The 24,326-nt window shown below is 50.3% G+C and overlaps 1 protein-coding gene across 6 annotated transcripts in view; it reads right to left on the reverse strand.

Moving 5' to 3' along the window:
* LOC133349673 (insulin-like growth factor 2 mRNA-binding protein 1) overlaps window positions 1-24,326 on the reverse strand; it is a 73,242-nt gene that overhangs the window by 18,820 nt on the left and 30,096 nt on the right. For 2 of the 6 annotated variants that reach the window (XM_061563311.1, XM_061563307.1), the window contains exons 3-7: window positions 5,152-5,200; window positions 3,691-3,742; window positions 2,785-2,848; window positions 1,513-1,866; window positions 664-798 (exon numbers count right to left, since the gene is read on the reverse strand). In XM_061563311.1, the coding sequence (XP_061419295.1) occupies window positions 664-798; window positions 1,513-1,866; window positions 2,785-2,848; window positions 3,691-3,742; window positions 5,152-5,200 (654 nt within the window). Of the gene's footprint in view, window positions 1-663; window positions 799-1,512; window positions 1,867-2,784; window positions 2,849-3,690; window positions 3,743-5,142; window positions 5,201-17,039; window positions 17,224-24,326 lie in introns of those variants that run through there. The other 4 variants (XM_061563308.1, XM_061563306.1, XM_061563310.1 and 1 more) reach the window with 3 other exon arrangements.

Here is a 24,326-nt window from a genome sequence, read left to right on the forward strand (position 1 = left end):
GGTAATTACGTGCTGTAGATAAGGTACTTTCGGAGGTATATAACACGGGGCAAGATACTTATCATATCATCAACATTTAAACAGCAAGAGTCATGTGTTTTGACAGGTGATGTTAAAGAAGGGCACATTAACACTTTCTCAATCAATAGTGGACGTGAGCTCGCGTCCAGATAAATAAAAAATCGAGCACCGCCCATACGCGACCGCAAAGCAGGGAGCGGCGGTGACAGCGCGCGGATGACGGGGCGAGCCGTCTCTCCAGAGGTCGCAAACGGGTTTTGATTCCTTACCCGTACCCAGCCGCACCAGGGTCGCAATCGGGTACCCGTACCCTACCCGATACCCGGCTACTCGTACCCGGCCGGGTATTGGGTAGGGTATGGGTATCGGGTACCCGATTGCGACCTCTGGGATGAAGCCATGTTGCAGGCGCGGGTGGGTTGATTCTAGGAACTTGAATTGTGAGAAGAGACAAGACGTTGGGAAATGAGTGACAAATGGTTACTCACCAGTTACTCACGGCCTACCCGTACCCATACCCGGCCGCACCAGGGTCGCAAACGGGTACCTGTACCCGTACCCGACCGGGTACGGGTAGCCGGTTATCGGGTAGGGTACGGGTATCGGGTACCTGGTTGCGACCTCTGCGTCTCTCTCACTCACGTTTTCGTGTCCAGCGCTTCCTTCTGCATGACCTCCAGGATGAGGCGGCACGCCGCCGAGCTGCCCTCTGCCGTCGACTGGATCGTGATCGGCTTCTCTGCCGAGCCCACGTTCTCCTTGCGGTGGATGTCCACCCTGGACGGGACGGAAAAGTCAGGATGACGATGACGACATTGCGCTCAATGTTCACGCGCAGCTTGGAGACGCGGAGGTGCTTGTGGCTTCTGTTTGCGTATTTTCAACGCTTGATTCCGTGGGTCACAGCTGACATCAGTGCCACGTGTTATCTGAACCTAAACCCGGCACTCGCGTAAGTCGACCCAGCATTAAATAAGTACCTGGTTACAGGTGTGTAGTGAACACCAGCACTGGGAGAGGCGATGGTGTCCATGTGTTTGTTGTGCTGGACTCAGTCGATGCTCACTCACAGAACTTGTCCCAACAGTTTTTTTGCTGGTGGGGGGGGGGGGGTCTTTGTATTTTTGCGTGAGTGGGGAGTGGTAGTGGAGCAGGTAGCGTGCTGCGCAATGAACCCAGAAACCCAAGTGCCATTCCCGTTCACGGCCAACATCAATGACGATAATCTGAACCGGTTCCTGGCCCTCCCCTAGGTCGACTCAGCCTCAAATGAGTACCTTGCAAGGTGTGTAAATATCGCCACAGGGGAGACAAAGGCGGCCGGCCGTGGAACTGGCCACCGATCCCCTCGTCTGTCTTTCTGACCTTCATAGGTGCTCGCTAACAGCACTTATACCCCTACAGTCTGTTTAAAGGCTATACTGGGGGGGGGGGGGGGGGGGGGTCTTTGTTGACGCGCATATACGTGCACGTCGCGGCTTGGCCTCTCACTTGGACTGCGTCTGCTGCGTGATGTTCTTGATGGTGGCCCCCTCCTTGCCGATGATGGCGCCCACGTACTGGCTCGGCACCAGCATCCTCAGCGGCACCTCGCCCTGCTGCCGGCCCCCGCCGCCGGACTGGCCCCCGCCGTGCGGTCCCCCGGGCCCCCCCGACGCACCGCCGACGCCCAGACCCCCGCCTCCTCCTGCCGCCTGCCCGCCGGCCCCCCCGGGCTGGCGGCCCCCGAAACGGCCGCCCGGGAACCCCCGGCGACCGGGGGGAGGCCCGGCGCTCTCGTCCGGGATGTAGACCACCTTGAGCGAGTAGCCCTCCAGCTGGTGGCCATTGAGCTTGTCGATGGCTCTGGAGGAGGTAGACGCACGTACGCACAGGGACTCCTCTACCTACGAACATTTGACCGACGAGCTTTCAGAGACATGAACAAACCTGTCCGTATGTCCAGTTGCCTGTTCGGATCGAGAGTCGTAAGTTCAACCGCCGCGTAATAGATGGCGGTGGTGGCATCTACATCTGCAGAACATGAAGAAGCAGTGGCATCTACATTTACAGGAGATTATACAACTTTTAAAGCCATTCCCCCGTGTTTCGTGTGCACGCCATACTACATGTTTGGAATCGACAGGAGTAACGTTAGATTTACGAACAAATCGACTTACAAACAGACCACGTGTTTTAATTGATTTCCTGAGGCGGTGGCTCATCTCTCGTTTTCAGCCCACCAACCAGTGGTGGAAATTGCACATTCTTATGATGGGTACAAGTCTGTCCGTAGGGGCAACCAATGCTGACTTTAGTACCTGGGGGGGGGTGATGGGATCAGTCAACCCCCAGCTAGGATTTGGACTCGCAACCTTCAGCCCGTGAGCCGCTCGCTCTACGCAGCTGGGAGGAATATTTGTAAAAATAAAGGTGCAACCCTACAATTGCCTGCTCACACCGCCGCAGGCAGAATGGCCTCCCTGCTAGAAGGAGCCCCTCGAGAGCGTATTTGGTCTACTCTTCCACGATGGCCAGATATCAGAGAAAATGTGAAAAGTACCCACACGTTACCGGACGACTCACGACCTGCCTATCGAATATCTGTGATGTACCCATTTACATCGCTGGGTGAACAGTACAAGTGGGATTCAAGAAACATGCCCCACTGTTTGAAATGCCACACCAGTAATCTCCGGATTGCAAGTTCTGTGTACTAATCATTTCATGCGTGGTAGTAGTGGTGGTGGGGGGGTAGGGGGAGTGGGTGGAGGTGACACTCACTGCCGGGCCTGCTCCCTGCTGCCAAAGGTCACGTTCACAACTGCCGTGTCGCTCTCCGTGTTCACTGCAAGAAGCACGCCCGCGCGCACGGACACAGGTCAGGCAATGCACCGAGAGACAGTTCTAAAGTCGACAACGCAGTCCTTAATCTATCCACTGCTGGACGAAGGCCTTCCCCAGGCCACGTGGGTCGAAGGAGTTAGTCGGTGCATTCGTTTTGGCGAAGGTAGGGGAGCATAGATGTGGCAGCGTACAAGGAGAGTGCAATGATGGATTATGCTCGGTCACCACGTAGCCCCTGTGGTGCATGGTGGCCACCCATCTAAGCACCATCCAGGCTCAAAGCCTGCTTAGCTTCCGAGATGTGATGGGTACATTCAGGCTGATTTGCTTGCAGTCTGTGATCGAGGCAAATGTGTTGTAAACACAAATCACTCTTTCCCAGGAGAAAGAGCCATTGTCCAAAATGTTAGCCGAGCAGGATATTTCTGTAATTTCCAACAAGATGCCGGTGTGATGGGCCACGCAATTTCCCCTACTCCTATTGCAGGAGATGCCGATTGTGCTTTCAACATCAAGTTACAAAATGAAGACGTTTCCATTTAGCCCTGTATCAGAGAATGGCCCCAGAAGATGACATCACAGAACTACTTCTGAGGTCACTTCGAGTGACCTCTTCATCCCAAACTACAGGCGCACCTCTTCATGCCCTGCAAAGATTTTGTGCCAAAAGCCAATCAAAGTTTTAATTATCAAGAGCTGAAATTTGCCAAAATTAAGCGCAAAACACAAATGTAGTGTGACAGGGGTTTCTTCTTACAGTCGCCGAGAGACACAATAAACCTGCCGCGCGATTTGATTTTACCGAGCGAGCTTCAGATCTGAGGGATTGAGCAAGAGTCTCACCTTGTTCACAGTTGTCCACGGTCCCGTACTGAGCTAGCAGGCCATCTAAAACCTACAAACAAGAACCCCCCGATTAATTAAACTGAACAAACCCGAGATGACAAAAACAAAACACGTTTGGTCTTGGAGCTACGGAGCGCATTTCTGCCTCGTTCTACAACGCGCGTCGATCTGCCGCTCGAGCAAAGGGTGAAAGATGCAGCCCCCCCCCGCCCCCCGCCCTGCTAGAGCTCGCGCATGCCACTGCTGGCCAGGCGGGGCCTGCAGTAGAGAGAGAGCTCACGAGAACCCCTCTTTAGAGGACGATGTTTGGCCTACTCTTCCACGCTGGCCAGACATCTCGGGAAGAGGTGCGAGTACCCGCACTGTACCCCACCAGTCGGGCGAGCGGCCGACCGATCGAACTAACTGCGGTGTACCGATTAATCCTGCTGGGTGTGGGAAAGAGGTGGGGGTTGGGGGCGGGTGGGGGAGAGTTTAAGAAACATTTCGCTGCTTAGACATGAGGCAAATCAAGAGCAATATTGCTAGTAGAATGTGAACGATTCAATAGTATGCACATGCGTACGTTTTATGTATGTATGTTGAACTTCTTTCGCACTGTACGTAGCCAACCGTGCTCATCAGAGATTCGGGGGAAGGACAACAAACTAAACACAGAGAGCAGCTCTAAAGAAATGATGTTGTCAATCTAGACGGTGTAAAAGTGCATAAGCTCCAGTAGCTTCCTAATATCGGAAGGAAGAGCGTTCCAGACGGCCGCAGAAGCGTATCTGAAAGTGTGTGATGCAGTGACCGTCTTTGTTTGACGTAAATAAATTTACGATCATGAAAATTATAATAAAACTAAGTGCTAGCATGACACAGACATATATGCGTCCATATGCAAGTATGTTGCTGTGTGTGTTTTAACATATAACTGTACGTACAATCGCATGTATGCGTGTGCAATAGTGTGCATTATGTACGGATGTACGTGTTGTTTGTATGTGTGCACGTTTATTTACAAACAATACAGTATTTCGTTATTGGTCATATGAAGATTTTTGTTCAAGAATATCAAATGTAAATGTTCAGAAAATGTTACCACGTAAGAGAATGGTTAACATAAATAGGTTTGCAAAAAATTACACCTTTTCTCGTAAATAAAATCCACAAATTAACTTGAGATCCATATCTACACATCAAAATTAAATACGTTGTATTTGTATTTTAGAAGTATGTAAACTATCAGCATTTTGTTTAAATACACAAACTACTGGGCCGGTTTCTCCCCTTTTGGTGCTCACCGGTGATTATTACCGGTTAAAGCTGGAGGCATCCGATTGGCCGACAGAACACACAATGCGTTTTCATCATCGGGAGATATGGAACACAAGAAGATTCATGTATTTTATTTATCACCAACACACACACGTGTAGAGCGCTCAGTGAGTAAAAACTATCGCATACTTCACTGACCTCCCATTGCATTTGGGGAGGGATGTTCCGAACTTGGATCTTGCGACTCCTACCGGCCACGGGAAGAACACAAAGGTGCACGCACACAACACACACACACAGGCACAAACCATTAGAGCGACGTCACCAATTGAACAACACACGCTGCAATAATTACATTTCCCTTAGGCGAGACTCACTTTCTTTAAAAGGGTAAGCGGCAGCTCTCCACCGACACGCTCCTGATGAGCGGCGGGGGCGCTCGGCGACATCCTCTTACCTCCGACGCATCCGCTAAGTCGATAATCGCCCGTCAACAGAGAGATCCCCTCGTCGCCCGCAACACGCAAGCGCCAGATCGCGAAGTCCATCGCGCGAGTCGTGCGACAACCGCTGCCACGCGTACCCCGAGCCATTGCTTGCCCACCGCCGGCGCGTCGTCAACGACGGAGCCGAACTGCGGCGCCGCTACCCAAAGGTCGCAACCGGGTACCCGATACCCATACCCTACCCGATACCCGGCTACCCGTACCCGGCCGGGTACGGGTACCCGTTTGCGACCCTGGTGCGGCCGGGTACGGGTAGACCGTGAGTCAATGGTGAGTAACTGTTTGTCACTCATTTCCCAACGTCTTGTCTCTTCTCACAATTCAAGTTCCTAGAATCAACCCACCCGCGCCTGCAACATGGCTTCATCCCAGAGGTCGCAATCAGGTACCCGATACCCGTACCCTACCCGTACCCGCCCGGGTACGGGTACCCGTTTGCGGCCCTGGTGCGGCCGGGTACGGGTATGGGTAAGGAATCAAAACCCGTTTGCGACCTCTGCCGCTACCGTCAAAGCCACCTCTGTCTCCCTCGGCGTCGCTAGGGGCCGTGAGTACGCGTGCGGAATTCCGTTTCGCCACAGATCCAAGTTGCGTTTTTCGCTTGCGCCACGAGCATTAGCATCGCCTTGAAAGCTGACGGTCGGCCAGAGCTGCTAAGTTGTTGCCACCGCAGACCAAACGCACGCGTGGCAACACTCGGAACAGCCTTCGCCGGGATCAATAAAAAGAAAGCCGTGTTGACTCGCTGCCTCCCCTAAAGCACCTTTCCTTCCTTTTTTTGTAATCCCTCCCTCGACTCAGTCACAACACGAGATTGTGAACGTTTACGCCCGATGTAGCTAGAGATGGCCGCGTGGTTCAGAGGTCCGAGCACTGAGCCAGCAATCCCGAGGGCATGGGTTCTCATCCAGGTTTCAGCTGCCTGCGGTTAAACCGGGATTTCAGGTGCCATGGAGTTGATGGTCAGGACAAAAAAAAAATGTTGCACTAGTTTCTGAATTCACGTGGCTAAATTTGGCACATTTTTTGGATTGATCGCCACACAAAGAACATCTCTTTAGCAGGCCACGTGGAACATGCTGCTCTGCCAATGTGGATAAGAGGTCAGTTCAAAGGTTCTCTGATGGAGTCCGTGCGCCGTCTCCTTCCGCAGAGCAATCTTTATCAAGGAGTGAAGCACTGCCCTGCGAGAGTTATGAATGGAAATTTCCTTAAAGTCGAGAGCACAATCGGAGTAACATTGCAGAAGAGACAACGTGAAAATGTTTGATGTGACTAAAGCTACGGTAAAGAAGTTAACGTTCGGCTGGTTATTTACTTTGCTTGTTTATATATTTTATGAAACCAAGGCGATGAAATATGCACGACTCTATCATCGTTGCCACCTTCGTAAGAGTGGATCAATCTAATTTACAAGGAATGACAACCCACGCATCTTTCCACAGACATATAATCAGAAAATATAATCTAATTGTTTACGTGAAAGTCTGAGTCTCGGGCTGCTGAACTGGGATATCCGGTCAATATTATTGTGAAGAAAACCCACACACACACACGAGGAGAAACACTCAAAATCCACAAACATAACCTGCCTGCAACCTCCTTACTGTACTGCCCCTACACACGCACCACCCCGTTGTCTCGCAAGTGGGAGTCGCACGCACAACCAACAGTTCCATTTCTGTGTGACCCACCAACCTCACCTCAAAGGCATCGCTATCAAAACCAGCCAAATAAAAAAATATCTACATTGTGGATTCTTAAAAACTGTCAAATGTGTCTATTTGTGATTGGTAATAATATTCATATAATCAGATGTTGGGAGCCGAGCAGTACGTGGATGGGTGACCGCCACCACCACCACCACTAACCACCACCACCACCAACCACCACGATGGTTAGCCAGATATTGTAGGTCTATGGCTGTGAGAGGTGTGTCCAGAAGGTGGCAGGTCTGAGTGTCACCCCCTTCATGTGTGGGTGGGTGGGTGGAGCATTCGTCGGGATCTCCGCTGTCCTCCCAAATTAAACCAAACTCTCATTCAGATCATTTTTTTTCTCAACCCAAAAATCCAATTATGACTCACTCAAACATCCCCAATGTGGCAGAGCCTCCGCCGATTAAAAAAAGAGTGCCCTCGACACTCACCGACGCTTTAATAAATACATATTTGCCATTATTGTTATGAATTAACGTTAATGCAGAAAGAAATGCTAAGACACCAATTGTACTGGAATCACACAATTAAGACCACCGTTGTTGCTTCATAGAATAGTCACGGAGTGGTCGGCGCTATTTCCACGATCGTACGCGAGCGGTCGACCGCAAGCACCGATCGGTACACCCAGCATCGGTACACCCAGCATCGGTACACCCAGCACCTCGCTGCTACACCTGCTTCGAGTCACTCGTACGTGTTTTTTATTGCCCATTATTAAAACTAATTTGACTCCTAAAGCATTTCATTAAGTAATTGCCCATTTATAAGATCCTCTGAACGGTCTCACACGAAACGGCTGCTGACGTTAAGAGAGAGAGAGAGGGAAGGAGGGAAAGAATAATACGCAGCGCAGGTGTCGGGTCACAATAATGCCCCACGTTTTTCCCTCTACCGCTATAAATATCTGATCGATTCTTATTAAAACACAGAACAAATGCTACGACTGCAAAGCAACTCGATGATTGTGCCTGGGGGGGGGGAGGAAGACACTGTCAATTTAATTCTCAAGAATGCTCTGCATCGTGCCACCCTCGAGTGCCTGATTGCACCAGGCGAATTTTCTGCACAAAACACGATTTCCATCCCCCCCCCCAACACCGTCGGAAAAATGTGGAAAATCCAGCCACTGTCTCAGCACTTTAAACAGAGAGATTTAAAAATAACAACGAAGTCGATTTAACACCATTTGTCAATCCGCTGCTGGATAAAAGCCACGACACACACACACACCGTGTTGGTCATGGGGATTGTTTGATCTACACTTCACCAGGATCGGTTCAGATATCGCTCACTTTTACAGCCGTTAGCCTTGGCCGGGAATCGTACTCGGGTCGCTAGGTGTGTATAGCAGCACCGTGTGCTGACCGCTGGCACCTCCGCTTGCCACCGAGTCTCTTTTTCAAGGGATGCCTGGCTTAACAAATGACAACCGCGCAGTGCGGTAGGGGACCGAAGTGCACACGGCTAGAGGGATCAACAAAGAAAAAGAAATTCAGTTTCACATCATAAGTGGAAGAGCACTGCCCCTACATTAATGTTTTACACGATCTTCTACGATCAATCGGATTAATTACTTTGAAGCCGAGTGCAATCGCTTCTTTATCGCTGTTCTACCTCGTTAAGTTGCACACTTCCAATTTATCTGATTTGTGTTATTTTTGCCTCCGTGTTAATTGTTTTTTTTTATTTCTTTCAATTTAATTTTATTGAAACATTTAACGCTTTGTTTTCTTGCAAATTCGCTTTTTCGACTCTTGTATCTGCCTTTGTAAACCAGCTCTCCCTAGAAACAGACTTGTAACCCCAATTGGAATCTCACCCTGGCTGTAAGCAATGGTTCTCTACCCCTCTCTCCCGAGTGGGAAGCCACTTTCACTTTTTTGTAATCTTTTTATAATCTGCCTGAGCCAGCTTCCGCGAGAGGGAATTTATAATTTAACACCGATTCACGCACGTGCAATGTATTCGAGTTCTCATGCGCCACGCAGTTGTTTTTGCTCTGATTTATATCACTATGTAGTCATTTTTGTATTACTTCAGTATAAATACATGTTAATTTTTATTAATATGTTGTTTTTTCTGACTTCATGTGAACGAATTTACACAAATTCGCCTGTTCTCATTGAAAATAGGCAAATATCAAAATATCCCTGTCTTGGTCACAAAAGCAACATTTGTGGGGAGTAATAGCCATTTTCTGTACTTTTGAGGCACCAGCAATTAGGAAATAACACTTACTACACTACCCAGGAACACATTTTTGTTACACTGATATTCACTTCATTGCTGTAACTTTATTTTATTTGCTTTGCTTTTGTAAATGTGATGACACCGATGATCACTCTTGCAAACGAGACTCATTCCTCTGGTCTCTCAAGTTCCCACCTGGTTCAGCTAAATAAAACTTGAAATGTCTCTGTTCATAAATGTAATGTTAGTTGTGAATTCAGGCGACAGTACAGTGCCTCATTTAACCCCACCACATGGGCAAGGTTTTGATGGGGCCAAGTTGAGCCTCACCAAGATTGGTGCCGATCGTTCACACAGCTGATAATGGTGAAGCGGTGGCGCTATGGTGAGCGCACCGTACGGTGAACCCGTGCGTGGGCCTGAGTCTTGTTGCAGGCCAAGGCTAACATCAGTGACGAGCGATTCCTGGACACCGGTCCTGCACTGATCCACACGGTGACATGTGGTCAAACGACCCCCACGGTTGACGAGGCATGACAAGGCCTCCATCAAAAGCAGCGGACTGACACAAGACTGAAAAGTATTACGTTAATTATTTCCTACGGTTACAGAATATTCACACACACACACAACACAAACACGTACAGACCTTCAAACAATTTGGCTGCACACATTTAAACCAGCGGCCGCTCCAAACCTGCATAAAATTCCTCATAATCGATGGGAATCAATGTATTGCCAATATCCAATTTGCAAGAGTGACTATGTAATTGTAAAATGCACGGCTCCAATTGGAAGAGCTCGGCACAGCAGCTCCCAGCCTTATCCAGACCACCAGCTCAAAAGAGCTCTGAACGCGTGTGGCCATTTTGTCATTATGATAACCAAGAGGCTGCAGTGAAACACAAGGCACAACTGAAGACCAGTTTCAGACTCATTAGGACTAAATTTAACACGTAGGCTTACACGACCAATATCATCCATAATACAGGTTTTTTGGGTTAGATCGCATAAATATGTGTCGTGAAACCCGCCATCAGCCAACACAGCCACTTAGTAATTACTGCTGGATGAAGCTAGTTGTATTTACTGGCGAAACGTCGTACTCATATTGTAAATGTTGTGGCTTTGCACTCCAACATACCGGTTTGCTGTACTAGTAATGAATTGGCATGTTTTGTTTACGTGACAAACCTTACTAATTGGCTGTTGGGTGGTGGCACGTTTAACGACACACTTATATATTTACGTGATCTAACCCAAAAAAACCTGTATTATGGATCATTAGGACTCATCAGTAGAGTAGAGTCGTCAATGTTCGTTGCTGCCATATGCCTCTGGGAGCACCGTATACGTAAAGGGCTGTGACCTTTACACTTTGGGGAGACCCCCTTGGCAGTTCCCTAAAGGCAACAATCATTCAATACTGTAAGTTAAGAGAAAGCACGTTGCAAGGGAAAAATGTGTGCAGGCTGGAAAGAGCCAGATTTAACAAAGATCCACCGTACAGCCTTTACCATATTGTTGGGGCAAGTGCTGTTAGTGAGCATTTATGAAGGCCGGCCCGGCACACGAGGGAGTAGGTGGCCAGCACCACGACCCGGCCTCCTTTCTCTCCCCAGTGGCAATATTTAGGCATCCTGACCAGGTACTCAATTGAGGCTGAGTCGACCTAGGGAAGGCACAGGATCGGTTCAGATAACTGTCACGAGTGTTGGACGTGAGCGGTAATCGAACTCGGGTCGCCGGGTTCGATGCGCGGCGCGCTAACCATTACACGACCGCTCCCCACACACACAGACACACACGCACGCGCAACACAAAGGTGTTCACTGCGTGCACAGCGGCTCTCGGCTTCATCCAGGGGATGCAAACGACTCTGGCGGCGGCGGGTTACACACAAACGCCGGCGTGTCACCAACGAGCAGCAGCGATACAAGTCACGCAGCCCGACGCTCGCGAACATGCGCGTGTTCACGCGTGTCCACGCGTGGACACGCGTGGATACGCGTGGACACGCGTGGACACACTGACCAGCCGACACCTATTTTTAATCGCTTACGTTGCTCTCCCCCAACCCCCTCAGCCTCCAGAAAAAAAAAACACTAGAAGAATCAGGAGTCAGCTTACACGAGGATTGAGTCTCTCAGAAAGTAATAAAAGGGAGGATGGAGCCAGCATTCCAAAGAGGGGATCGTCGGGCAATAAAACACGGCCAGAGGGCAGCATCGAGAGCGGGGTGAACTTTGAGACGCAGCATCCGAGATGGATCAACCGCGTAGTGGCCGATCCTTTCCGACGAACGACATTATTAATGTCACGGACGCAAGGAGGAATTTGCCAAACGGTGCAAAAAACAGGACCCTCTGCCCCTGCCCCCCCGCCTCCCCTCCTGTAAACGGGGTCGAGAGACTCGGGTGAGCGCAATGGTTGTGAAAAAGTTCGCACATTAAAGAGGAAAATTGGTCAAAGGGCACGACGCAGGCCCCCGTCCTGTAAACGGGGTGGAGAGAACTGGGCGAGACAATCGTCGAAGTTAAACGCGGAGGAATTCTGCACAAACTGGGCAGTGGTGGGGTTTACGCTGAAAAATATCAAATGTTTGATGTAGAGAGAACGGCTCTGAAAGCAGCAATCAATGGGTTCTGATCACCGCTTGCTTCAAAGAGAAAAACGGAGCAGCGCTTGAACAGCATGAGGGGAAAGGGGGAAGGGGGGCAGGGTGGAGGGAATGCTAAAATGCGAAATGGAAGGAAGCCAAATGACACACGCGTGTACACACGAGCACGCATGCATGCGCGTGCACACACAGCGGATAGCTTAACCGCACAGCCATTCACCCACCACTCCCGCCCCACCAGAAAAGCACTGCAACCAAACCCCATCCCCACCACAGCCACCTCGCAACCACCACCCACCAGCCACATCTACCCCTGTGCATGTGAATGCCACATGGCATGTCAGGAATGTGAAGGCAAGTACAAGCAAGGGGTTAGTTGGGGTGGTGGTGGGGTGGTGTTTGGTTGGTGGTGGGGTGGTGGTGGTGGTGGTGGGGTGGTGGTGGGGTGGTGTTTGGTTGGTGGTGGGGTGGTGGTGGTGGTGGGGTGCGGGTGGAGTGGTGGCGATGGTGGGGGGTGGTGGTGGTGGTCGGGATATTGGGGTTGGGATACAGAGGGGAAGTTGCGGATGGAAAAATCAGTGAAAAGCAAAAGGGCGAAAAGTGTGGAATTGTAGAAATACCACCGAGGGCCACGGCACGGGTGACGGTCTACTGACATGTGGTGTAATAATAATGACAAGAATTATATCACCGATTTCCTCAGGAAAGGCCTCACCGAATCTCAAGACATTTTTTTGCCATATTTTTCCAGAAGAAACTCGGGAAAAAACCCATCACGCAATCGCGAGGCGGTAACTCCCAAAGCACCACGCAGATAGATTCAAAAGAAATCCACTGTTTTCGCAGGCATCTCCTGGCAACCTCGCAGCCCAGGCCTACAATAAGACGATATTCCCAATCTTTCCAGACACTGCAAGACCACGTAGCCCACAATGAGTACACTGTATAGCTAAACCCGGCCACACAGACACTTACAACCCAACACAACGAGTCCGAGAGACCAAGCGTTTTTATGTCACGTTATATATGTACTTTTCTGCACCGTACATAGCCAACCATGCTAATCGGAGGTGCGGGGGAAGGACAACAAACTAAAAACAAAAAGCAGTTCTAAACAAATTAGTTTTCAAAACAACTGATTTTGAAGTGCATAGCTCCAGTGGCTTCCTAATATCGGAAGAGCATTCCAGACGACCGCAGAAGCGCATCTGAAAAATTATACAACTGTGCCATCAGCATCACTTGCATGTCCAACATTCACGGAATTACAGAAGAGAGTCAGAGAACAGTTTCTGGAAGCTGATAAAAATAATAATTTACATTTAATGGTAAGGCGCTTTCCACGAATGTTTCAAGGCACCTTGTAAGAAAAAGGAAAGGCCAAATGATACGGAGAATGAAGATGTTTTAAGACGAGACTTAAAAGTATCCACATAATCGGATTAACGAATTTCCAAAGGTAGGGAATTACATAACCGTGGTGCAGCCACAGCAAATGCCCGCTCACTCCGGGAACGCAGCCGGGATCGAGGTACGCGCAGAAGGGTGGAGTCTGCAGATGTCACAGAACTACTTGTGAGGTTTCTTACAAGTGCCTCTTACCGACACTTGGTGGTGCAGCTTCTCACATGCCCCGCTACGAGCTGGTGTTCGGCACACGGCACTCAAAGCAATATTTTTTATAGTTCCCATTGTGAGAATGTGCATTAGGCGAAAAGAACATTTTAAATGGTGTGTTGTTTTTTTGTGGCCATTGGTGACCGGTATCAGACCATCAACTTGCTAATATTTTAAAACTCAGTTGAAATCACGGATGGCTGAAACCCAAATTCAAACCTGAGACACTCACCATGTGCCAAGCGAGTGATATATGATCTGATCTGACACGGTATTAGCCTCTTCAGCCATGCGGCCACCTCCGGCTCAGGGGCGTTTATTCATCTGTACACAGCAGCAGCAACAATAGCAACAGCAACAATAGCAGCAGCAACAATAGCAACAGTGACGGGTGGCGGAAACAGCAGCAGCAGCAATAAACAGCCAATCGCCACCACTATGTGGCAGTAACATCACTGACATCAATAAGAGGTTTTTGGGTTAGATCGCGTAAATATATAAATATGTCGTTAAAACCCACCACCACCCGACACAGACAATTAGTAAGGGTTGTCACGTAAACAGAACGTGCCAATTCGTCACTAGTACAGCACACTGATGTGTTGGAGAGCCAAACCACAACATTTACATTCTGACGTCGTACTCAGAGCCAAGCCACAACATTTACAATCTGACGTCGTACTCCGATTGTAAATGTTGTGGCTTGGCTCTCCAACACACCGGTGTGCTGTGCTAGTGACAAATTGGCATGTTCCGTTTACGTGACAACCCTTACCAGTTGGCTTTGTCAGGTGGCGGCGGGTTTTACCGACACATTTTTTTTCACGCGATCTAACCCAAAAACCTCTATGGATGGTATTGGTCGTGAAAGCCTACGTGTTAAAATCACTGACATCACTGCGGTTTGATGTACTACGATGCCATGCAGAGCGCCGAAGGCTTACTGACACAAGGGGTCACGGGGTCAAGGGCCTGCACCAGGTGTTATGTTTTCGATTGCAAGCCAGGGCATGAAACACAGAAACAAAGACCATCCCAATGGGCTCCATGACCAACCTAACAACGGCTCAAACCGAAAAGCTGAAATTTACCAATCTCGTAACCGGGCTTCGCCCAACTTTGCATTGGCTTTAGCATCACACTCCACGGCAGGTGAATTACTTGGTTCGTGATTGTTGAAGTTGTATATTTTTGAGTATTTAGTGCGAGACAAAGCAATGTACAAATCCAGGTTGATTGTCCCCTATGAGCGGACATCTGTGAAGAAGAGCTTTATAGCTCATCGGATTCCTCCAGTACAAATATTCTGATTGAAACCAATCAACCTATTTTTGGTGGCACAAACACACTGTTGGGTTGTTGTTGTTGTTTTCTGGTTATAAGCATAGACTCGACTACATCTGTGCCAAGTTTCAGCTTTCTATCCCTTGTAGGATGTCAATTCACATCAGTCACTCTCTCGGTCAAGAGCAGATATATGTATGACAGCTGGCACCTGTTGGCAGTCTACATTTATATCCAACACGCGAGTACGAAGCATTCTGCTTTATAGTTGAAGGATATTCCTACGCTCAGAACGTTTGTCACTACAAGGTGCTTTGGTGGCAAGATGTGAACTACCTCGCCTGGTATGCAGGAGGTCGTGGGTTTGATCCCGACCCTGACACCTGTATATTTGGAGTTTGCATGTCTCCCCCCGTGGTCACGTGGATTTTTCTCCGGGTCATCCGTTTTTTTACCTCCACATTTAGAATCACGCATTTAAAAAATTTGGCTGGTATAAATTTCCCGATGATAAGTCACTTCATTGAACTATCATTTTTTACCAGGTCTCTTCTGCAAAGCAGCGACATAGCTCAGTGGGCATTACCTGGTAAAGTTAAAATAACATTTAAAATTCCTCCTCTACACTGCCCCAATGGCTCGGAAGAGAGAAAGCACCCACGCTTAACCCCACCACCAACCGGTTTTACTTCGGTGTCGACATTTATTTTGATAAATGGATGCAATAAAATATGGCCGAGGTTTACATGACCTAACAGGATCCGAGCCAGGTACCACTGGACACGGCTTCCAAGGGGTGTTTCGCTAAAGGCATTGAACAAGCACAGTGGCCCTTGATTTAACGGGGATGTTTCGCCATCAGACAAAGAGCGCTGACACTCCAGCATAAAGCTCGAGAGGACGTGGCAGAATGGACATCAGCTGGGCAAGCAACATCAAAGAATGCGAGTAAGGAGGAAGAGACAGAACAGGGGGTCACGAGGGTTGGAAGTGCAGAATCAGTGTTGGTGCTGGCTCCATTGGAGTCACAAATCATAAATAATAATGGTGGGCTCCCCCCCCCCCCCCCCCCCCCCATTCGATGTATAAACTCCTCGTGAGAAGACAGAAGACGTAGTAGAGCTTGAGATAGAGAAGTCTTGAGAAACTATAGATTTGAACAGAGGTGCTGAGATGAGAGAAGAGAGCTCCAGACAAAACAAGAGATCCCCGACAAGCACCGTATAGCCTTCACGGACGGTGCTGGCCCCTCGCAATAACACACGTGGACTGAACCATGCCCGGTCGCCTTTGTCTCCCCAGTGCTGATGTTTACACACCGCACCAGGTTCTCATTTGAGTCCGAGACAAAATAAGAGAGACCCAGCACTGCTTTGGATAATCGTCACCGGTGTTGGCCGTGAGCGGGAATTGAACTCCGCACACGCGCACGCGGCATTTGCCGGCGTTTAGGAAGTCTGCGCCATAACCACTTCCTCGCCGACAGCACGTACGTCCGATTCATGGAATAAATGTTCCAGTTCCAGCCGGTGTTTCTCAAGCAGCCAACAACCAAGGCCGAGAGGCAAACCGGTGAAAAACACCGGCGCATGCATGCGTGCGTGCCCCCAGTAGGTCGTAAAACTATCACAGCGTAAAGTTCACTTGGTGCATCTTGCCATGAATAAACAAGAATACATTCCAGCCCTTTTGTCAGTTCATCGCTGAATCGAGGCCTCTGTACGCCGTGTGTCAGTCACGAGGTTCGCTGGAACATACTTCACGATGCCCGGTCGGTGCCATTTGTGGAGTTGGGGGAGGGGGCCAGGGATGGTTCAGACATCACTTGCCGCCACTGATGTTAGCCCTGGCCATGAATCAAACCAAGGTCACGACCGGGTTCAAAGCGCAGCGCGGCGACTGCATGCACTGCCACTGCTGTCCCCATTCCCCGTATGACATATACAAACAACGTACAACACGCGCATTTGTTTCTTACAATTGCCGAGTAGGTGCTTTTTGCAACAACAAAAAAATTACGCTGTGAATGGTCCACCGATGCCGTCAAATCGCTCAAGGTGCTCCCCGAGCACGACCCTCCCAGCGGCCGCACGTTGCATCCGAAGGTGGCATCATTCTCAGGTCCGTCGACCAACAAACGGGACTCACCTCTCCAACCTGGGCCACCCTGGCAATTTCATCGCGGCAGTCAGATCGTTTGGGTGGACTTCACGGTCGAGTTTTCTCCGTGGCGCTCAGTCAGCGATATCGGTCGGTCACGAGCGCCGCCGCCGCCGTCATTCCCAACCTCGCGCCATCTCCCCCAAGGCGGCGGCGCGCGCAATCTCACTCGAGAGATCGCGACACCTCGCCGACGCTTGTGCGGGGAGCAGCAGCGGGCCGACCCTACCGGGCGGTGTCAACGAGGCCGTCGATTAACGCCGCTCACACCGACTTCGGCGGCGCTCGTTAATTCACCTGCAGTTGCCACGGTCGCAACGCCACCGTCCGTTAGCACCTCGGCCAGGCGAGCGTCGGGGCGTTTACGCGAGCGCGGAAGCTTCCGCGCCCCGTCGCTACGCGGTTCTGCCTCCATCGCTACGTAGTCCGTGTGTTGCTGCGCATTCTGTCCACCGCTAGCGGTCCACGAGTCGTTGCGCAGTCCGCATTTCACTGATTGCAGGTTTGTGGCTCCATCGCTACGCAGTCCGGCTCTATGTCCCCACGCAGTCCGTGTGTCGCGGTCGGTGTCGCCATCGCCACGCGGTCCAAATCTACGTCATCGCGTGCTCTGCAGTCCGCGCGGCTGTAGCTCTGCAGTCCGAGTTCAACTACGCAGTCTCTCACCATCGCCATGCAGTCCGCGTGCCTGTCGCCACGCAGTCCCGCAGCCACGATGGCTGCGCAGTCCGATGCTAGTGGCCGTCCGCGAGCGAGCGCCCGCGCCGCAGCCGCAAATCGAGCTGTCCTCATGGCAGCGTGGCAAGCGAACGACAAACGGGACGGCAAAGACGACGGTGGCGGCCGCGACGCTGAAAATCGACATGGAAATCGGCGTCGCTCCGAGAAGCAGCTCGTCCTCGGCCAAGCTCCCGACGATGGTGGTGGCAGCGGCGCCAGTGCAGGCGGCAGATCCGGGCGCACGTTCCCCCTGCGCGCGCTGGCGCTCTTGCGTCGCCACGACCCTCGGAGCGCAGGAGATGCCCGCCGAGGACGGCAGGGCTGTGGCTACCGCCGCCGCTGCTGCCGCTGCTACCGCCGCTGCTGCCGCCGCTGCTGCCGCCGCTGCTGCCACCGCTGCTGCCGCCACCGCCGCAGCCCAGGTTCCAATTATCCCGTCCCGGCGCACGATGCTCGCGCGCTCCGTCGGTCCGAGCTCCATCGCGCCGGAGGTGCGTCCCACCAGCCGCTCGCTCAACTTGCCTCGCTGCGTGCGCGACACGCGGTTTTTATCGAAAGCGCAGCGGCGGCAGTCGTGTTGGTACGGGGTCCGTTTCGCTCTGTCCGGTCGGCTCGACGCAACGGTACGCCGTTAATCGTTCTTTTCTCAAGATTCGAACCGTTGTCACTTTTATTTGGCACCAACGTTATTCCAAAGCCGGGGCGCTTGCTTGAGCTCATCTCCCTCTCCGTCTCTTGCTCTCTCCCTCTTCTCTCTCTACCTCGGTCTCTCTCTCTCTCTCCCCCCGTGTCCTCACTCCACCTCTCCGCGTCTCTCTCTCCCGCCCCCTCTCTCTCGCTTGGGCTCAGCAACGGTCGCACACGCTGGGCTTTTTGGCCGAGTGCCAGCTCTTATAGCACAGCCCACCACCTCTCTCCACGCCTCCCCCCCTTCCGAGCCTCCAGCCTCCTCCACAACCCACGAGCCGCAGCAAGGGGCCGCCCCCCTCACGCTCTCCCACAGCCGCCACCCCCCCCCAACATCATCTCCACCATCCGCAAGCCCCTGCGCCCCCCTCCCCGCGAACGCATCTCTCCCCCCCCAATCCGAAACGCAACACGCAAGCAAATAAATGTGCATGCGAGTTCATGGCCAAGCGCTCCCCTCCAATACATTACGCTCATCATCATCTGCTTCAAAATCGGAGATGTTTACTCCATGAATCCGGCCGCCGAGGCATAATGACTCAACAGTGCTGATTTGCTCAACAAACATCTCCGCTGAGTCTCGTCTGGTGGCTGTGTGCGGTAGCAATTGGGGAAATGCCTAAAAATAAATGGCGCTAGCAGGGCATTGCACACGGATGCAGAGGCTTGATCACTCGAGGAAAGCTGCCTCTGCCCGGCCGTCCAGTCAAAGACAACACAAAGATAGCCATATGCACTGTTGGGGCGAGTGCTGTTAGCGAACACCTATGAAAGCCGGCTGACCTTCGAGCCGACCTAGGGGAGAGGCCCGGCACCAATTCGGACAATCGCCACCGACGTTGGCCATGATCAGGAATGTAACTCGGATCACCGGTGTCGTAAGGCAGTGCGCTAACCACTGCGCTACAGCTTCACCCAGTTCAAAGACACACACACGCACAAACGTGCACTCACACGCTGCTCGTGGCATTTGCGCGGGAGCTTTCGCGTTGGGAATTGCATCGCTGACGTTGGAGGTAATGTCGGAGCGAAGGTGACCTCATCTAACCCCCCCGCTACCCCTCCCAACCCAGACCCTAAAGCGCAATCCACACGGAGGGACCGTGGGTCTCCCGTGACGAGCAAGCGGTGCACTGGACCGGCGACGGTTCACCTAACAAGGCTCAGAAACACCAGCGTCTGATCGGCCTGGAAAGCCAGCCAAATAGGCTGTGCCAAACACAAAACATTGAGGTCGAGTATCAACGAGTAACGATCACACAGACCGATGCATGGCACCGAGAAAATTCACAATCGAGCGGCAGGTTGGCGCAGCGGTAATACATGTGCATCGCAGGAAGAGGTAGCTGGGTTTCATTACTGATTCGGGCGTAATTTCTGCGTGGAGTTTGTATGCCGTCTGCCTGTTCTGCACGGGGGTTTCCTCCGGGTTCTCTGGTTTCCTCCCGTAATTAGATGAACGTTACGTGACGGGCATTGGCCAAACCTCCCCATGCTGAAAAATCTGTTCACAATTACAGTAAAACCTTGGATTGCAAGTAACTTGGTCTGTGAGTGTTTTGCAAGACGAGCAAATATTTTAAATAAATATTAATTTGATAAACGAGCGAGGTCTTGCAATACGAGTAGTACGTGTATACGCTTTGTCTGCCGAGCGTCACGTGATCACAACTGATATACGAGTGCTTTGGATTACAAACACGTTTCCGGAGCAAATTATGCTCGCAATCCAAGGTTTTACTGTACCTCAATTGGGATTGCACGGGGCAACATCACCGCCCTACTGGGAAAACTTGGCAAGGGCCACCTGAAAAAGTGTCTGGAGACTCAGCGAGGCTCCCCTCGGTGATCGCAGGAACAATAAATCAAGCTCCACGGGCTCCACGGGGTCACATTCAAATTCAGGGCGGTTCCGTAATTTCGGAAGCACGTTTCATACACTAAAATGTGAGTTATCGTCAGGGTAATCACAAAGTACCTCTTTTTACTAACTAGCTGAAATTTGATTTCGTACAGAGCCATTCAAACAAGGCTTCACATCGCTTCACATAAAATCACCAAAACCTTAATAACACATCGTTAATGACAAAAACTGAAAGAAAAAAACCATGATTTTTTTTTTAAAACCTTCACGAATTAACCGATTAAGAGATTAAAAAAATTAAACGTTAAAATCAAGGTATGTGAGAAGTAAAAGACTCGACCGAATTTTCTGGGGAAGAGGGTTTTCCACGGCGTTTTACTTGGGCGCAGTGTGACAACCAATTGTGGCTGCGAATCAAATTGAAATAATTTTTTCCACGTTTATCGGAAAGGGAAAAACACTCAGAAGATAACACGGTGATGTCAGACGTACTCGGATGCACTGGGGGTTTGACCACACCAGGATGGTGACACTGCATTCAATTGTGTAGTTTCAAAACTATTCAATTATACCATAAATAAGCATTACGGTACATTCTAAACCTATACGGTATATATAACAGCCTTCAAACGGCACCAATGACATGTGAACGTGTAATATTAGGATTCCATTTTTTCTACTGTGAGGTTGTGTATTTGTGCAACTTCCTTTCAGCCGAAAGCTCATGTTTTTTATGTGCTTTAGTCATTTGACTCTTCCAGAGTCAGTGGTGGAAATGTCACATTCCTATGCCAGCGACTAGAGCGCCACTGTACCAAGTGGTGCCCAATATATCAACATTATTGTTGATTACATTGGTTATGGTCATGATGTAGATGTTGGTGACGATCGACGATGATCGGCGAACGATGATGGTGGTCCGAGTCAACCCTGGCTGAGATTCGAACTCATGTCCTTACAAATGGGAGCCCCCTGTTGATTTTGCCCACTGAACTATAGCTGCTACTTGACATGTGGTTTCATGAAATATGGTACAAATTCACAGGGCTTTGAAAAATAGTTGCACGCACCTAAATGAAGCCTATTCTTAGGTTTTTTCTGGTAACTTTACCTGGTGACTTTACCGAAAAAACCTAAGAATATGAATCCTTGCAGTCACGAAAGCTTCAAATTTAAATCAAGCCTCTCCAGATATATTCTTGACCAATCACATGTCAGCCTACAAGAGCACATGATTCATGAGAACCAATGAAAACGTTCACGTGACCACAAAAGCTCGCTTGCGATTGATGAATTCTCTCCATTTCCTTTTTTTTACATAATACAGCTAGCTGTTGTTCGTTTTTGTTTTCTTCTCTCCAACGCAAATTCACGTCACAACCCACCAGGTCCCCATCACTCACGGGCATCGAGAGCGATACTCCTCACAGTGATCAGTGACGGAATGCGATCGCAGCGCGTGGCAGAAAAGCAGTGAGGACATTATTTCCGAGAGCTCCATTATGTCAACAAGTCCAAGTGGGTTATTCTTTACCACCAGTGACAATGGGGCACACGATCATCGTTGACCAAAGCACCAACATTTAAATCCCATGCAGCGGAAGTGCAGCCAACTTAGGGGACTCTACCAACGCCAACGAACACATGACCAAGTTTATACAAAAGGTCCGACATGAATTGTAAGCTGGGTGACTGCGTCTGCGAACAAAATCTGTCAATGTACGCGTAACTCCATCTCTCAGCATCAAGGAGGGCGGCCAAGTGTGGCCCAAATAGCACAAAACATAGCAGAATGTTCCTTTACATCTTTTTTAGTAACTAACATTTTTTTTGCATTATTCTAATTCTGTATTTTCAAGACTCTGGCCAAACATCCCAGTGTGTCCCACCTGAAAATGGGTGTCGAAACTCAGCGCGTAAATAATTGACTTAATTATAAATCGTCGATATTATTAAATGAAGTGAAATTATATATTTTAACGTTTCATAACATGTTTCAATGATTGAATAAAAAAAAAATATTTAATAGATCTTCATGTCGTAATAATGACTTTAAATATATGTGCCAACAAGCATTAAACGGAGGATTTCTAAATCAAACCACAACCACTGCAGCAATTATAAAGACGCAAACGAGAGAGTAGCTGTATTTTAATAAGGAAACTAAGGCAAAAAGCCCTTGGCTACAACAAAAGTTTTACTTGAATGGAAATAAAGGACATTATAAATGTGAGCTTATAATTTCCTTTCGCATAAACTGTGAATCGCTCAGGTGGTAGGGATGCCATGAGGTTATGGGGTTAAAATCTCAGACATGGTCAGCCGAACTGAATATGATCATCAACTTCATCAAAATCATTTCACCAATAACATCATCGTATAGCAATGGTGGGTACAAGTAATCCCTTGATTTTGAAATTAAGTGATAGTCTTGTGGTAAGACTTGTCCCATCCAAGAGAACATAGAATTCCCACTACTGCCAGTAAAACATGAGTATTTCCTTCCACACATGTGAGCATGGGAACGCTCTTGCTGTGTTAGGATAAAGGCTATAACGGTGATGCAGTCGTTTTGCCGAAAGCTCTATCAATAAAGCCAGCGTCCCTAGTTTGATTCCCAACCACGGCGAACATCGTTGGTGAATGATATCTGAACCGGTTTGATGGTCCTATCCGTCCGTTCACCAAAACCCGCATTGACAAAGCGAAGGATGCTCTAAACCAGGGGTCCCCAACCAACAGGTCACAGACCGGTACCGGTCCATGGCCTGTTCGGAACCGGGCCACACAGCAGGTGAGCGGTGAGTCTGCGCGTGGCCCGCCCATTGTTTTATTTACCACTTCCGTCTGCGCCTCTTTCCCGCACTGAGCACTTGTCTCAGTCACAGTTTTGGTAAGCCCACAAGCTGCTAACCCCTAGCCAGAAAGAGTAAAAAACAAACGTGGCTGGAGAGCTTCTTTGAAAAGGGGGAAAGACCCAATGATGACCCCCCCCCCGGTCCGTGAAAAAATTGTCCTCCACGAAACCGATCCCTGGTGCCAAAAAGGTTGGGGACCGCTGGTCTAAACAATCCCAATTACCGACAGGGCATGAGTAGTCCCTTCATCCAGTAGTGGCTTGACAAATGACTCTAAATTAATTATAATTATCGCCGAGCTTTTTGGACATTGAACAAAAAATCAAAAAAATCCACCAGCTTGGAGTGAGCACGATGCAGGCCACATTTCCGCCAGAACGCTCGTGAGGGTGCGCATTAAACCCCCGCTGCCAAACACCAACACGGCTCCACCATTGATCACAGGGCCCCTTCTCTTACTGCGACCAACGCCAAGAACGCTGCGTTACTCTCGAGAACGTTATGTGTTCCCATCAAGAGGGAGATCCCAGTGTACAGTGTTACGAGCACCTAGCAAGAAGGCATCCCGTCTCATTCAACAGCACCGCTGACACCACCACCACCACCCTCACAGGCCACCCCTAACCACCCACTCCACCCCTAACCACCCACGCACACATCCTACCTCCCCAAACCCACCCAGAATCTCCACCACTTCCCCCCCCCCCACCCCCTAATTGCTACTACCTCTCATCACCCTCCCACCAAAATCTCTCCCCCGCCTTCCTCTTCCCATTCCCAACTCTCCCTGTCTCCCCCACCACCACCACCAACCTCCATTGAGTAGAGGGGGAGAAAGGGGGCGTCACCCGGGCCAGGACAGCCTCCAGTTCCAGCTGCCAAAACCGGCTGGAACTGGATAGAAAGCTGCATCAGAGAAGGAATGGGGACTGCGGGGGGGTGTGGGGGGGGATGTGTGGGGGGGGGATGTGTGGGGGGGGGATGTGTGGGTGGGGGGGATGTGTGGGGGCGGGGGGATGTGTGGGTGGGGGATGTGTGGGTGGGGGAATGTGTGGGGGGGTGGGATGTGTGGGGGGTGGGATGTGGGGGGGGGGGATGTGTGTGGGGGGGGGGATGTGTGGGGGGGGGATGTGTGGATGTGTGGGT

The sequence above is a fragment of the Lethenteron reissneri genome, chromosome 31 (assembly GCF_015708825.2).
Source record: "Lethenteron reissneri isolate LAM-NWPU_2019-01 chromosome 31, ASM1570882v1, whole genome shotgun sequence".
Classification (NCBI taxonomy): Eukaryota; Metazoa; Chordata; class Hyperoartia; order Petromyzontiformes; family Petromyzontidae; genus Lethenteron; species Lethenteron reissneri.